Below are 14200 nucleotides of genomic sequence, written 5' to 3'. Positions count from 1 at the left end.
CGCTCCCAGTGTCTGTGTTTGCGCTCCCAGTGTCTGTGTTTGCGCTCCCAGTGTCTGTGTTTGCGCTCCCAGTGTCTGTGTTTGCGCTCCCAGTGGTGCGCAAGTGTAAACAATTTTACACAGAGTCATGAGTATATCACTAAGAAATATTCTTTATTTAAGTATTCACATTTTTAAATAAATAAATATTTTCAAATACACTGAAGATATAATAACAGTTTGATAGGCTATTAGTGATGTGACATTGTGAGAGAAAAAAATTCTCCATCACATTTCCATCCAAATAATGTGCTTAAAGCTAGCCAGTATTCACCGTTATACAAAATACAGCTATTGTTTTACAAAAATAATACTAACAAATGTTGCTATTCATTTGGGTATATCATAAAACCAATATCGACCTGTCTAGCTGTAATATAATCCATTGGCAACAACGAATGGACCGTTATCAGAAAAAAACTACATATAAAACGAACAACATGTATACAATTATACAACATTCCAGAGAAATTCCCTGTTTATATATTTTATTCTCTTCCTATGTACAGGTGACTGAACACGATAAGAACAGTCGACTTTTTGGCTGCATTCAGAATTCCACAGGTGCTATGAGGACCAATTGTCTCTGTTGAGGATCGGGGAAGATCAGGGGAAGTTCAGGGAGAGACGGACAGGTCTCCATCATCCTCTTTCCCTGATGAGGAAGGAGACATGGGCATGTCCTCTTCCTCCTCCGAGCACCGTGCAGATGACAGGGACGAGCACTTGCAACTGTGGGAGCCGGATCTGTGCGCGCCGCTCTTCCCCTCCTTCTTGTGTTTGACTCTGCGGTTCTGGAACCAGATCTTGACCTGCTTCTCTGACAGGTTTAGATATGTGGCGATCTCAATGCGTCGAAGTCTGGAGAGGTACATGTTGGAAGTGAACTCTCTCTCCAACTCCAAAAGTTGCGTGCTGGTAAAGGCTGTGCGCATGCGCTTGCTGCTCTGAAGTTGGCTGTTGTTGTTTTCTGTAAAAGCAAAGAAATATACACATTTAATTAAGTTATCCAAAATGCTAAATAAAACACCGGAATAAATGTTCATTCAGCTGATGAAGCTCATTCTGTGTAAAAGTATCAATTGTGTATTCAATACGTTTACTCACCGATGGAGATGCAGTGGAACTGTCGTGGGTCTGGAACCGAATAGGTTGCTTGATATATCCCCGGACCGTGGTTGAGGTTGACGCCGGTGGAGGACGTGTGGTGCCTCGATAGTGCAGAATGGCAGTACTGGGAGCCGAAGGTAGGGAAGGATGCCTTGAGGAGTGGCAAGGTCGGTGGGGATGGGTGGAGCTGGGATACGCATAGCGGACAGAAGCATAGCAAGCCAGCCTTCCGTGAGTGGCAAGAGCCTGCGGACAGCCCATGGAGTGGGTGAGACGGGTGCATAGCGTAAGGAAATAAAGGTGGATTGTTTTCCCTCCCTTTATCATTTGCCTCCCTCAAAATCAAGGAATCCACAAGAAAGGACCTCGGCATCTTTGCAAACTTGCTGCTCAGTACTTGGTAAACTTTTTCAGTCAGCGCGTTGTTTCGTTCTGAACTGCTTGCTTGGCGGGTGGACAGCGGAGTGGTGCTGAAAGGACACTGACGCTCTTTAAATAGTTGTAGTCCCGGTCCGGCCATGTGACGGTTACGCCGTGAGCGTCTAAGAGCTCTCAATAGGGTTTTGTGCCTTTTCTCTTGGCATTCACACTGCACGCTTCCCCATTATTTCACTTGTTAACTAAATGAACTGCATAATGTGGTCTATTCTTGTCAGCCCCACCCACGCCGCAAGAGGCGGCACTACCCCTTCTACTTGTTAGCTTCGCTCTTATTTATTATACTACGTTTTAATATCTATAATTTGAGAAATAAACATTTAGCCAATGTACTGGGGTAGCCATTTCTACTGGTCTGTCTGTTTTCAGAAAATCTACTCATTTATGGAACACCATCAGCACTTATCCAACTAAGCCTACACTTTCCGCATAACATAACAGAGAATGTGTTTAACTTGATCAATCATGAGTAACAGTTGGGGAGTTGAGTGGTATTTGCTCTGTAATGTTTACGTTAAATAAGCTGTAAGTTAATATTTTCTGGAATCCAAGCACATATGCATGCCACACAAAAGATGCAGGACACACAATAGCCTCGTAGTCTCGAAATACAATAAAACGTTTGCATTTCGTTCTAATTTATGCTGGAGAGGACCTTCCTTAATTGGCATCGTTAAGGCTTCTATGTTGAACTTGCAAGTATGTCGTAATATTTGTGAACACATGACATATAGCCCTATAGGACATATTAGGACCTTTATGTCTATACAAGTGAAAATATAGGCTATATTATATATATATATATATTATTGATTGCTGCTAAAGGTAGGATTATCTGCAAACAAATAAGTGTTTAATTTAAAACGTGTGAATGTACTTGTCCATTTTGAGGCCAATGTATCATTTCTAGACACAGAAAGGACAAGTCACAGCCTGAAGGCAATGCGGTTCAAACCAGTGATTAATTCCTGTGCCCGGGCCCCCGCCGAGTCCGGGAAAGAATATATAAAAATAACCAGGTTTTCACTCGCCGGCCCTTATTGAATGTCATTGTGGAGTGTTTTCAATGCAAGAGAAAGAGACTCGAATTAAAGTGTGTGACAGCGGCGGATAGACGCACACAAAGGCGACTCTGTCACAGAGAGGCCAAATGCGTGCGCGTGAAAGCCCCCGCCTCGCTCTGATTGAATTAAGTAATAGGAAAACATTTTCTTTCACTTTAGGTCTTCTAAACAACACCTTCAAAGGGATGGGAACCATTAATGTTTGAGTAAACAGTGAAATGTCGTTTATATTCCTCCCAGCCGTATTGCATTTCTTTTATTTTTTGTTTTTGAATTGTCCCTAAAAAGCTTCCCTATTTTATTCACATTAGAAACTTAGACGACGCAAATGTAAATATTCTTTCAAAATTCAAACAGTGCTTTCTCAGAGGAAGAGAGAGAAAATAAGATGGGTAATTGGTTATAATGCTTATAAACATATATCAGATAGCAACTGGATAAAACCATAACATGAATAGGCCTATAAGGTTTTGTCACCAGTTTGGGCTACGACTGGAGTTTCCAAATGTATTATATCTAAAATCTTATATTTTACATGCACGCTTTCTACCCAGGTTGCGAGTGTGCTTTCTGCAACAAGTGCGCTACGGCAGGATGTCTAGAACTTTCTAATTCCCATGGGCAAGGAATCTTTCCCACGAATGACAATACTAACTCTTAGGCTAAGGAAATATGTTGCAATGGGCTGTGTATAAATTAAATCTTATTATTAGAGTCTGTTAATTTTGCAAGGTGCAAAAAAATCCACAACTTCTCATGTGTGCCTGACCACATAGCACACTGGACACCTTTCTGGCTGCGACGTTGCAGAGTAAAATGTTGGTGTCTCTGGTGGTCGTTGACAAGCGTGACAATTACCTGTCTGCTCACCGCTCATGCTTTTCAGTTCAGAACCGAGCTGCTCACATAATGGCTTTTCAGTCTAGAAGCAAGCCCGCCCATATGCAGCATACAAACCTATTTGTTTTATCTCCTGTAAAATGACCAGGGACTCTGCTCCGCGGAAAATACCACTCGACTTACATTAAGGGTATAATTTGGTCGCAACTTTGCCGCGCCATAATAGCAGGTATTTACCGCACAAATTAGGAGCAATTAAACCCTTAAACAAGCTGTAGGTACAGATTCATGCGGACAAGAGCCTGTTATCTGCAACAGAGTGGGATTAGGCCTTTCATTCTCTTGGACGCCGTATGCCAGGCGTCTTCCATTAACTAATAGGCCAATCTCGCTCCAGTCCCTTGACCCACCACATCCCCTTTCAATTATATGCTGTATTCTACATTTGAATTACAGAATGGGTTAATAATGTTGTATTAATGTAACAATTAATTCATTAAATGCATTTCCTTATTTTCGCAACAAAAATGTAAAACATTAGAGGCTCAGAGTTTGTTGGGGTATGATCTCACAAGGCACAATAAAATTGGTCTGGAATTGGTGCTGTTTCAACAGGTGGAGGGTTACATTGAATTATCTGGTCACTATTAGAACAGTGACATTTGCTTGGCTGGTTGGCGTTTAGAGTCGGCTCATTGCTTAAATATATTATCAAAGGAAATCGTTTTCAAAATAATGGTCATAGCTGTCATCCCGTGGGTAGGAATATAGGGGTGCTGGGGGTCGCTATTTAGGGAGGCTCATCCTCATTTGTAATCCCAACTGGAGACCGACAAATAGCTTTGACCTCAGAAAACATGGCCCTCTGGAGGCGCAGGCCAGAAGTGCAAGAAATCTCATCCAGTATAATGACTTTGTTACTGAAACAAATCAAACAGCTACTCTGCAGCTCCCTGTCTGTGCGAAACAGCATACTCATAGATACTCTAGACACTGTTATGAAGTCCTCATTTCATAAAGTAGGCTGCAGCCTAACATTCATATAAGATGAATCAATGACATATATTGTGAAACTAGAAACAAAAGCAGTGAACATCTACAAGGACAACAACAAATAGATTACTCACTCAAGTCAAACCACAAATAGAATAAGAATCGGATAAACATTTAATCTAATCCACTAATAAGTATCCAATAGTGTGATGTCACAAACCATACAACTGAAAAAGCAACAACTGAAAATAGCCAAACCACTAATCAAATATTCCAATAAACAATAATCATGATACCAGTTGAATATTGTTAATGCATGATGATGATGATGATATTGGCCAGCACCCGTTGTGCCACCAGAAAATGATATTTTCATGGGTTTGTGTGTGAGTCTAATGATCTCCCATTTGATAAAATAAAGAGGGCACTCTGTTCATGGGGATGTAGTCAATATCTCCTTTTATTCTACTATGAATTATTCATCGTTTTGAGACACTCCGCCCCCGTACTTAATATGTACACACATTTTACAGCCACACATCTCTAGTAGGAGGGATGGTCTTAGCTGACAGTGTAACAGGATTTAGGGTCCCAGTGGGGTTTGGCCGAGCCGGACGGGCGCTGTGACTGTCGATGTGACCAGAGGGCCGGCTGCCCCTCCTAATCTTCCCCTGAGGCGACTGCACAGACTGCAGTCCTGCTGCCCAACCACTTGGGTAGGCACACAAGGCCTGATTATCATTCATATGCTCAGCAGAGCCACCAGTCCAACAGACAACACTGCTAACCCAACTACCAGATGAGTAGTGCAATATGTACAGCACACCATGGGGACTAATGAATCCTTAAGTGGCTGTGTGTGTGTGTCTGTGTGTGTGGTGTGTGTGTCTTGCTCCATTGGTAGCAATACGAGATTATCATGAACTTGAACATAAGATAAACACATTTTCTGCCATTTACATTTATATTGGGTCATTTAGCAGAACACTATTATTCAGAGCGATTGACAGTAAAGTGCAATCATCCAAGGGAATGTGAAAAATTAAACGTAAAGTATGGGTTTAGTGCTACCATAAGTTAGCTATGTATGGGTTTCATCAATATTACGATGCAGTGTGAGGAGGTGGGTTGTAAATCTACAGCAAAAGTGAAAGTCACCTGAAGAGGGCTGTTATGGTGACCGTATTACCGCCACATCTGCAGTCACAATCATTACCAAGTCAAATTCCATGTGGCTGTTGAGTCACATAAACTGGGCATCTCCAAAACTGCGCTCTGTAATATGAATGGTGCTGATGGTTGTTAGTAGCCCTACCAAACTTGCTAAATGTCCCTAAAGTCAGGTGAACTGAATACTTTTAAAATCATGTGATATCATTATGACTAATCATACAGCCATACCATTTCATAATGCCCAATCAATGAATATATCAATAAAATGCTTTACATGCATTCATAAACCAATAAAGAGAATAATAGTATTCAACAATAGTCAACAGTGCTCAATTAATCAAACCCGTATTGCAGTATCTACAGAGTAGCTGTTTTTCCTATGGTCAAATAGCAGAGAACTAATTTGTGCACTGTAGGAACCAATTAGTACACAGAAGATGAACAAATTCAGCATCTTGTCCTTGCTGAGGTCAGACCCTTTTTAATACGTCACACCCTGATCTCTTTCACCTGTCTTTGTTGCTTGTCCCCCCCCCCCCCCCCCCCCATCCAGGTGTCGCCCAATTTGCCCCTTATCCCCTGTGTTTTATACCTGTGTTCTCTGTACATCTTGCCAGTTTGTCTTGTCAAGCCTACCAGCATTTTCCTTACTCCTGTTTGCTCTAGTCCCTGTATTGACCTTCTGCCTGCCCTGAGCCTGCCTGCCGTTCTGTACCCTTGTGACACTGTCCTGGGTTACTGACCTCTGTCTGCCCTGACCCTGAGCCTGCCTGCCGTTCTGTACCTTGTGACACTGTCCTGGATTACTGACCTCTGTTTGCCCTCCCTGCTGAGCCTGCTGCCGTTCTGTACCTTGTGACACTGTCCTGGATTACTGACCTCTGTCGCCTTGACCTGAGCCTGCCTGCCGTTCTGTACGTTGTGACACTGTCCTGGATTACTGACCTCTGTCTGCCCTGACCCTTGAGCCTGCCTGCCTTTCTGTACCTTGTGACACTGTCCTGTGATTACTGACCTCTGTTTGCCTGACCCTGAGCCTGCCTGCCGTTCTCGTACCTTGTGACACTGTCCTGGTTACTGACCTTCTTGCTGCCCTGAGCCTAGCCTGCCGTTCGTGTACCTTGTGACACTGTCCTGGATTACTTGACCTCTGGTTGCCCTGAACCTGAGCCTGCCTGCCCTTTCTCGTACCTTGTGGGACCAGCTGATCGGGCATTGACTGACCTCTGCCTGCACTGACCCTGAGCCTGCCTGCCGTTCTGTACCTTGTGACACTGCCCTGGATTACTGACCTCTGCCTGCCCTGAGCCTGAGCCTGCCTGCCGTTCTGTACCTTTCGGACTCTTCTCTGGATTACTGACCTCTGCCTGCCCTTGACCTGTCATTTGCCTGCCCCCTGTTTTTGAAATAAACTTTTGTTACTTGAGCAATTTCTCAAGCAAGTATTTAGCTAGGTCTGTCTGGAAGTGGTCTGAGTGGGGAGGGGAAAACTGAAAACTAACTGTTATTGGCAGAGAGGTTTGGAACGCTCTTGCTTATTGGTCTATTTACTCATTTACGGCCTGGTGATTTCACCAAGCAGGCCAAATTTCCATCCCACCAAAACAGGCTGAAATTTCAGGTGGTCTTTTCAAACAACTCTTACACTAAAAGGGCATTATCATCATTTTCATGAGTTCACAGTATTATTCCAACCTCATAGTGTGGAAATGCATACAGTATAAAACACAGGAAAATCAAGTTTTTGACTGCACTAGGCCTTAAGGCATTTTGACGAAATGCCCATCAAACTATACTGAAGTATAGAGCTAATGGACGTTTGATAACGACACTCTGCGTACATAATACCCGTTTGATGTGAATACATTTGTTATGGTATAGATATGTTTTAAAATGTCCCCTTTGGCTTTCATTCCCATATGAAAGCCTTGACATGCTGCTCAAAGGGGTCTGTTTCCCTATGGAGGTCATCAGGCCATTTTGTATGGCTGACTCAGATTTTTCCGATTCAGTAGACTTTTCGGCTTTAAAATAACAGGTCAAACCAATGAATTTAATGAACTCCCAGACACAATGCATGCGCCTTGCCATTTGAACTGCAATAAAGGGCGATGGGCAGGTCAGCAAGCTCTTTCAACGGTTTGTACACAAATGTGTGACAGAATGCTTAGAATGCGGCCACTTCAGCATCTCCATTGACAAGTTGTTCAAAGTGTTGGGGACGTCAGTGACAGTGCCTTCAGCCAAGGTACCCCCCCTTTGTTCCGCTCTCTGTTTCTGTCCTTTTATCACACCCAAACACTCCCTAACAACAATATGTGAAAGAATGGCAAACCACTTTCTCCACCACTTTCCTTCCCTCTCCTTAGAAAAAGTCATAAGAAACCCACAGAAACTAGTCATGTGCACAGAGTTATGACCCAAACGAGTGCTGCCTGTCTCTCTCTACTCCTCCCTCCTTTTAATCGTTTTACTTTTCTGTTCCTCCCTAGTTCCCTCCCTTCATTCTTTTCTTCCCCTCCTTCATTGTAGCCATCTCGCTCTCTCATCGTCCCTCTTTCAGCTCCTCTCATGTCTCTCGGTGAGCTGGCTACATTGGCTCTTGGAGAGAAAGCGGGAGAAAGCGGGAGGGAGGGGTGGGGAGATGTGCTTGAAAAGAAGAATAGACCGTATAGGAAGGAGGGAGAAATTTGGTTAAACTTCAAGCACTTTTCAAAGATTGCGATGCTATCTGAAATCAATTTCCAATCACACAGCATTGTCCTATGATGAAAGCTGGAAGTTGAGGATACAGGTTGAAATTCTAAATATTTTGAAGAAACATGTATTCTTAGTGAACTAGCTAACTAGTTTCAGATATACTTGAACAAGTAAACCATAGGCTATTTGATAGAGTCCCACAGTACTTGTGTATTCGCTTAATTTAATTAATTGGATCCCCCCTGGGATTGACGACTGAGCCATGGGAGGGAGGAGGAGAATAGAAGAGGGGTTGGGGAGGGTGGGAAGCTGCCACACTGCCTGCAAACTGTCAACATTACTATTGTATTTGTATTGACTTGTTTATTTCCATTTCTTACTCAAACTAAAGTGGTTTAATTGCAATAATGGGATTGTATAATTAAGCTCTCAGGATTGCATTGCTGCTTGGATGGCTCCATCATCTCTTATATCCTGTTAATTTCCCAGCCCCTGAACTTTTCCCTCTCTCCCATCATTCTCCTTTTAACAGTTAGTATCATTTTTTATTAGTTTAAGAGAAAATATTGTGATGGAGAAAATGCAATATTAATGTTAGCATTGTTTTAAATTCAGTACTTTTCCAAGTATTTTGGAGCAGTGTTTTAGAATAGATGAGTTGTGTATAGTGAATTGCATTGTTACTTTGCACTATAATGGTAAAAACAGTACTATTTTAGAGGCAGGAGCATAATTTTTGTTGGCAATTTTATTTCTGAAGTGGTGCTATAGCAGAACATATGTTGTGTGGAAATGCTGTGGTGAAGGTTGAGTTGCTCAATTCAGTATAAATTCTGATGAAAATGTAAAACTGTACCCAGTCCTGAAATGAGTGAGCTGTTGCCAAGGCGAGATCGACACTTTCAGGGTAATGAATAAGACATTTGGGGACGTGAGTAAGAATAGCCCCCTGATTCATTTTCATAACCCAATATCCCCTTTTCTTACCAAATCTCTATGGCCGTCATTGTGTTTTGGAGCCAGCTTTTGTTTAAGTTTTCGTTTGATTTTTTTTCTCTCATTCATTCCTGCATCTGACTTCTCCCCCCACCCTAATGATCGGGGTGACCACCCCCCCCTCCTCCAGTCCTCTCTCTCCCTCTCTCTGCATTTGACAGTGCAGGGCTCTGTCCCAGCTTTTTGTCTCTGAGTTATGACGTAAGCGCTGAGAAAAAGCCCAACTCTGTGGTTCTGGGGTATAAAATTTGTTGCTTTTTTTGTGGCTGCTGGGGACGGGTCACTGCCCATTTCAGAGGGTCCCCAGTTTTCTGCAGATGCGCTCTATTGAGGAGGCGACACGCGGCGGGACGCTGCTGAGTGGGGGGTTACTACTCCTCCATTACCATAGAAACCAATACACTGGCTTTCAGCTAGCCCGGGCCAGGGGTCCACTGACACCGACCTTCGCACTGATCTGAGTCCTGACAGAACCCAAACGGACCTCCGCACACTGAATAATACTAATTTGTTGCCAGTTTGTCAAACATAACAAGAGCTGCCAGAACCGTTATGACAGCCTGTGCACAGATTACTTTAATAAATGAGACCTACTCTTTGGGATGCCACTCCCATGATGGACCACAGACAAATAAGATGAATTGGAAGATACCCAAACAGAACCACTCCAAGATGACACAAACCAGTACAGGGCCAAACCCTACATTATGGAGCAGAACTCTCAGGTACGGGACTTCTCAGCACTACATTTAGAACTATACACAGGCACGAGACAGGTCATCTGTACAGAATGTAACCAACCCAAAACAGAACTAAAAGTAAATCACAAAACAGCGCTAGATAACAAACAAGAGCTCAACAAGTCCTAATTCCTTAACACTAAATACAATTCTGAAAATGTATACATTTCCAAACAATTCAAATGATAATTAGTAATTTCACGTCAGTAAGCATGCTGAGTTGTGTGAAATGTGTGTGTGTGAAGTGTACACAAAATATGTGCTTGTTTGGATGATAGGGACGCAACATGTGTGTGTAACAGTGTGCGTTTGTATACGTATATTACCTGTGTATGGGCATCAAATGAGCAAGCCCGGAGGGTACAATGTCAGAGTTCACACTCACTGCCCTCACCCCTGGCAGGTGCAGCCCCTGGGGGCGTGAGGAGGAGGCCCCTCATCTCTCCCACCTCTTCACGCTGCTCAGACAGAGAAAGAGAGAGATGTGAAAGGGTGCACTCCAGAAGCCATCACCTCGCCCTCCGCCCTCCCAATCCACTAAACCCACCCCCCCCCCCCCCACCCACCTCCGACCATCCTACCACCCTCTGCTCCTCTACGGCCTACTTTTGACTGACTGGGGTGGGGAGAAAGAGAGAGAGAAAGAGAGCAAGAGATAGAGAGAGAGAGAAAAAAAGAGAGAGAGAAAGAGAGACAGACAGACAGAAAGAGAGGGAGAAAGAAAGGGAGAGAGAGAGAGAGAGAGAGAGAGAGAGAGAGAGAGAGGGAGAGAGAAAAAGAGAGAAAAAGAGAGAGAATGAGAGAGAGCCGAGAGAGAGAGAAAGAGAGACAGACAGATAGAGAGAGACCTCCAAAATAATGACACCAACACAGGAACAGACTGAAGACATAAAAAACATGTAAAACCTGGAGAAGACATGAGTGACACTGAAACCAACAACCTAGAGTGTAAACCATGAGCTAGTGCAGTGTGATTTTGTTTTTGCTAAGTTGTGGGTATGAATGCTTTTGGCATCAGAAATGTACATTTGTCATGCCCACAGAGGGCAGTGAATTGGACTGGGAGCTGAATTGAGACTGTGTGGACAGAGAGTCCATGGGTGAGGTTGAGTATTGATGGACGCCCCTCCCAGTCTCTCCCAGCCTCCCCCTCCATTGTGGCTTGAGTGAGTGTATCCTCCTGCTCTGAGAGGTGGAATGCGTCTCCTCTCCTCCACGGCCGTGATGGATAGAGCCCTTGTCCTGCACTCCTTTGCCCCTCCCTCTGAATCCCTTCTTTCTCTCTTTTAGGCTTTGACTCTTTCATCCCATCCTTTTATTCTACACCAATAAAAGTCACTGATTCTTCATTGGCTGTTGTGTGGATCTGAGAGGCTCTGAGACTTTTCATCTGGAGTGTGTCACACATCATCACACAAATACACACGCATGCACATAAACCAACGCCAGCACAGAAATGTATAGAAACACACCACATTCACACACATAAACTAAGACAAAAAAACCAACAAGAAAACACAACAAAAAATGTATTGTATCCATAGTAGAAGTTTCTCTCCTCTCTCCTGCTCTATTGACCCTCATTTACACTCCAATAACAACTCTATTGTCTGGTGTTGTGCTGTTCAGTGTGGTGTTGTGCTGTTCAGTGTGGTGTTGTTCTGTTCAGTCTGGTGTTGTGCTGTTCAGTGTGGTGTTGTGCTGTTCAGTGTGGTGTTGTACTGTTCAGTCTGGTGTTGTGCTGTTCAGTGTGGTGTTGTTCTGTTCAGTCTGGTGTTGTGCTGTTCAGTCTGGTGTTGTGCTGTTCAGTCCAAGTGTGGTGTTGTGCTGTTCAGTCTGGTGTTGTCTGTTTCAGTCTGGTGTTGTCCTGTTCGTCCTGGTGTTGTGCTGTTCGTCTGGTGTTGTGCTGTTCAGTCTGGTGTTGTTCTGTTCTGTCTGGTGGTTGTGCTGTTCTTCTGGTGTTGTTCGTCAGTGTGTGTTCGTCGTGGGTGTGTGTTCGTGTGGTTTGCTGTCAGTTGGGTGTTGTGCCTGTTCAGTTTGGGTGTTTTGTGCTGTTATCATTGTGGGTGTTGTCTGTTTCAGCTGGTGTGTGTGCTGTTCAGTTGGTGTGTTGTTCGTTCATCTGGTGTTTTGTGCTGTTTCCAGTCTGGTGTTGTGTGCTGTTCTGTCGTGGTGTGTGCTGCTTCAGTCGTGCGTGTTGTCTGTTCAGTCTGGTGTTGTTCTGTTCTGTCTGGTGTTGTGCTGTTCAGTCTAGGTGTTCTGTCAGTGTGGTGTTTGTTTGTCGTGTGGTGTTGTCTGTTCAGTGTGGTGTTGTTCTGTTCAGGGCTCTGGTGTTGTGCTGTTCAGTGTGGTGTTGTGCTGTTCAGTGTGGTGTTGTAATGTTCAGTTCCTGGTGTGGCTGTTCAGTGTGGTGTTGTTCTGTTCAGTCTGGTGTTGTGCCTGTTCAGTCTGGTGTTGTGCTGTTCAGTGTGGTGTTGTTCTGTTTCAGTGTGGTGTTGTCTGTTCTGTCCAGGTGTTGTTCTGTTCTGTCTGGTGTTGTGCTGTTCAGTCAGTCTGGTGTTGTGCTGTTCAGTGGGTGTTGTGCTGTTTAGTGTAGTGTTGTTCTGTTCAGTGTGGTGTTGTTCTGTTCAGTCTGGTGTTGTGCTGTTCAGTCTGGTGTTGTGCGTGTTCAGTCTGGTGTTGTGCTGTTCAGTGTGGTGTTGTGCTGTTTAAGTGTAGTTGGTTGTTCTGTTCAGTCACTGGTGCTGTGCTGTTCAGTCTGGTGTTGTGCTGTTCAGTCTGGTGTTGTGCTGTTCAGTCTGGTGTTGTGCTGTTCAAGTTGTGGTGTTGTTCTGTTCAGTGTGGTGTTTGTTCTGTCCAGTCTGGTGTTTGTTCTGTTCTGTCTGGTGGTTGTGCTGTTCAGTCTGGTGTTGTTCTGTTCAGTCTGGTGTTGTGCTGTTCAGTCCTGGTGTTTGTGCTGCTTCAGTCTGGTGGTTGTGCTGTTCAGTCTGGGTGTTGTGCTGTTTCAGTTCCGTGGTGTTTCCTGTGTCAGTCGGTGTTGTTCTGGTTCAGTCTGGTGTTGCTGTTCAGTCTGTGTTGTGCTGTTCAGTCTGGTGTTGTGCTGTTCAGTGGTGGTGTTTGTGCTGTTTAGTGTAGTGTGTTCTGTTCAGTCTGGTGCTGTTGCTGTTCGCAGTCTGGTGTTGTGCTGTTCAGTCTGGTGTTGTGCTGTAGTCTGGTGTTGTGCTGTTCAGTGTGGTGTTTGTTCTGTTCAGTGTGGTGTTGTTCTGTCCCAGTCTGGTGTTGTTCTGTTCTGTCTGGTGTTGTGCTGTTCAGTCTGGTGTTTGTTCGTGTTCAGTCCTGGTGTTGTGCTGTTGTTGGTGCCAGTCTGGTGTGTGCTTCTCAGTCTGGTGTTGTGCTGTTCAGTCTGGGTGTTGTGCTGTTCAGTGTGGTGTTGGTGCTGTTGTAGTGTAGTGTTTGTTCTGTTCAGTCTGGTGTTGTGCTGTTCAGTCTGGTGTTGTGCTGTTCAGTCTGGTGTTGTGCTGTTCAGTCTGGGTGTTGTGCTGTTCAGTGTGGTGTTGTGCTGTTAGTTGTAGTGTGTTTGCTGTTCAGTCTGGTGCTTGCTGTTCAGGTCCTGGTGTTGTGCTGTTAGTCTGGTGTTGTTCTGTTCTGTCCTGGTGTTGTGCTGTTCAGTGTGTGTTGTTCTGTTCAGTGTGGGTGTTTCTGTCAGTCCTGGTGTTGTTACTGTTCAGTCGTGGTGTTGTGCTGTTCAGTCTGGTGTTGTGCCTGTTTTCAGTCTGGTGTTCTGCGCTGTTCAGTGTGGTGGGTGTGTGGCTGTTCAGTCTGGTGTTGTGCCTGTCAGTGTGGTGTTGTTCTGTTCCGTTGGGGTTTGGGTGGGGTTGGGTTTGTTCTGTCTGGTGTTGTGCTGTTCACGTCTGGTGTTGGTTCTGTTCAGTGGTGGTGTGTGTCTGTTCAGTTGGTGCTGTGCTGTTCAGTCTGGTGTTGTGCTGTTCAGTCCTGGTGTTGTTCTGTTCAGCTGTGGTGTTGTGCTGTTCAGTTCTGGTGTTGTGTCCTGTTCCGTCTGGTGTGGGCTCGGTTCAGTCTGGTGTTTTCTGTTCTCGTCTGGTGTTG

At 44.5% G+C, this 14200-nt stretch overlaps 1 protein-coding gene across 1 annotated transcript; it reads right to left on the bottom strand.

The window, feature by feature from the left end:
• Positions 1 to 132: 132 nt before the first annotated feature.
• LOC111964312 (GS homeobox 1-like) lies at positions 133 to 1653 on the bottom strand. The gene is made up of 2 exons (XM_023988164.2): positions 1147 to 1653; positions 133 to 1009 (listed from the first exon to the last, which is right to left on the bottom strand). Exons 1-2 carry the CDS (start codon positions 1520 to 1522, stop codon positions 657 to 659), a joined length of 729 nt encoding a protein of 242 aa, XP_023843932.1. The 5' UTR covers positions 1523 to 1653; the 3' UTR covers positions 133 to 656.
• Between the last annotated feature and the right edge of the window lie 12547 nt (positions 1654 to 14200).

The sequence above is a fragment of the Salvelinus sp. IW2-2015 genome, linkage group LG5 (assembly GCF_002910315.2).
Source record: "Salvelinus sp. IW2-2015 linkage group LG5, ASM291031v2, whole genome shotgun sequence".
Classification (NCBI taxonomy): Eukaryota; Metazoa; Chordata; class Actinopteri; order Salmoniformes; family Salmonidae; genus Salvelinus; species Salvelinus sp. IW2-2015.
The sequence above is the reverse complement of the archived record's forward strand: the minus strand, read 5'-3'. Positions and strand labels throughout refer to the sequence as shown.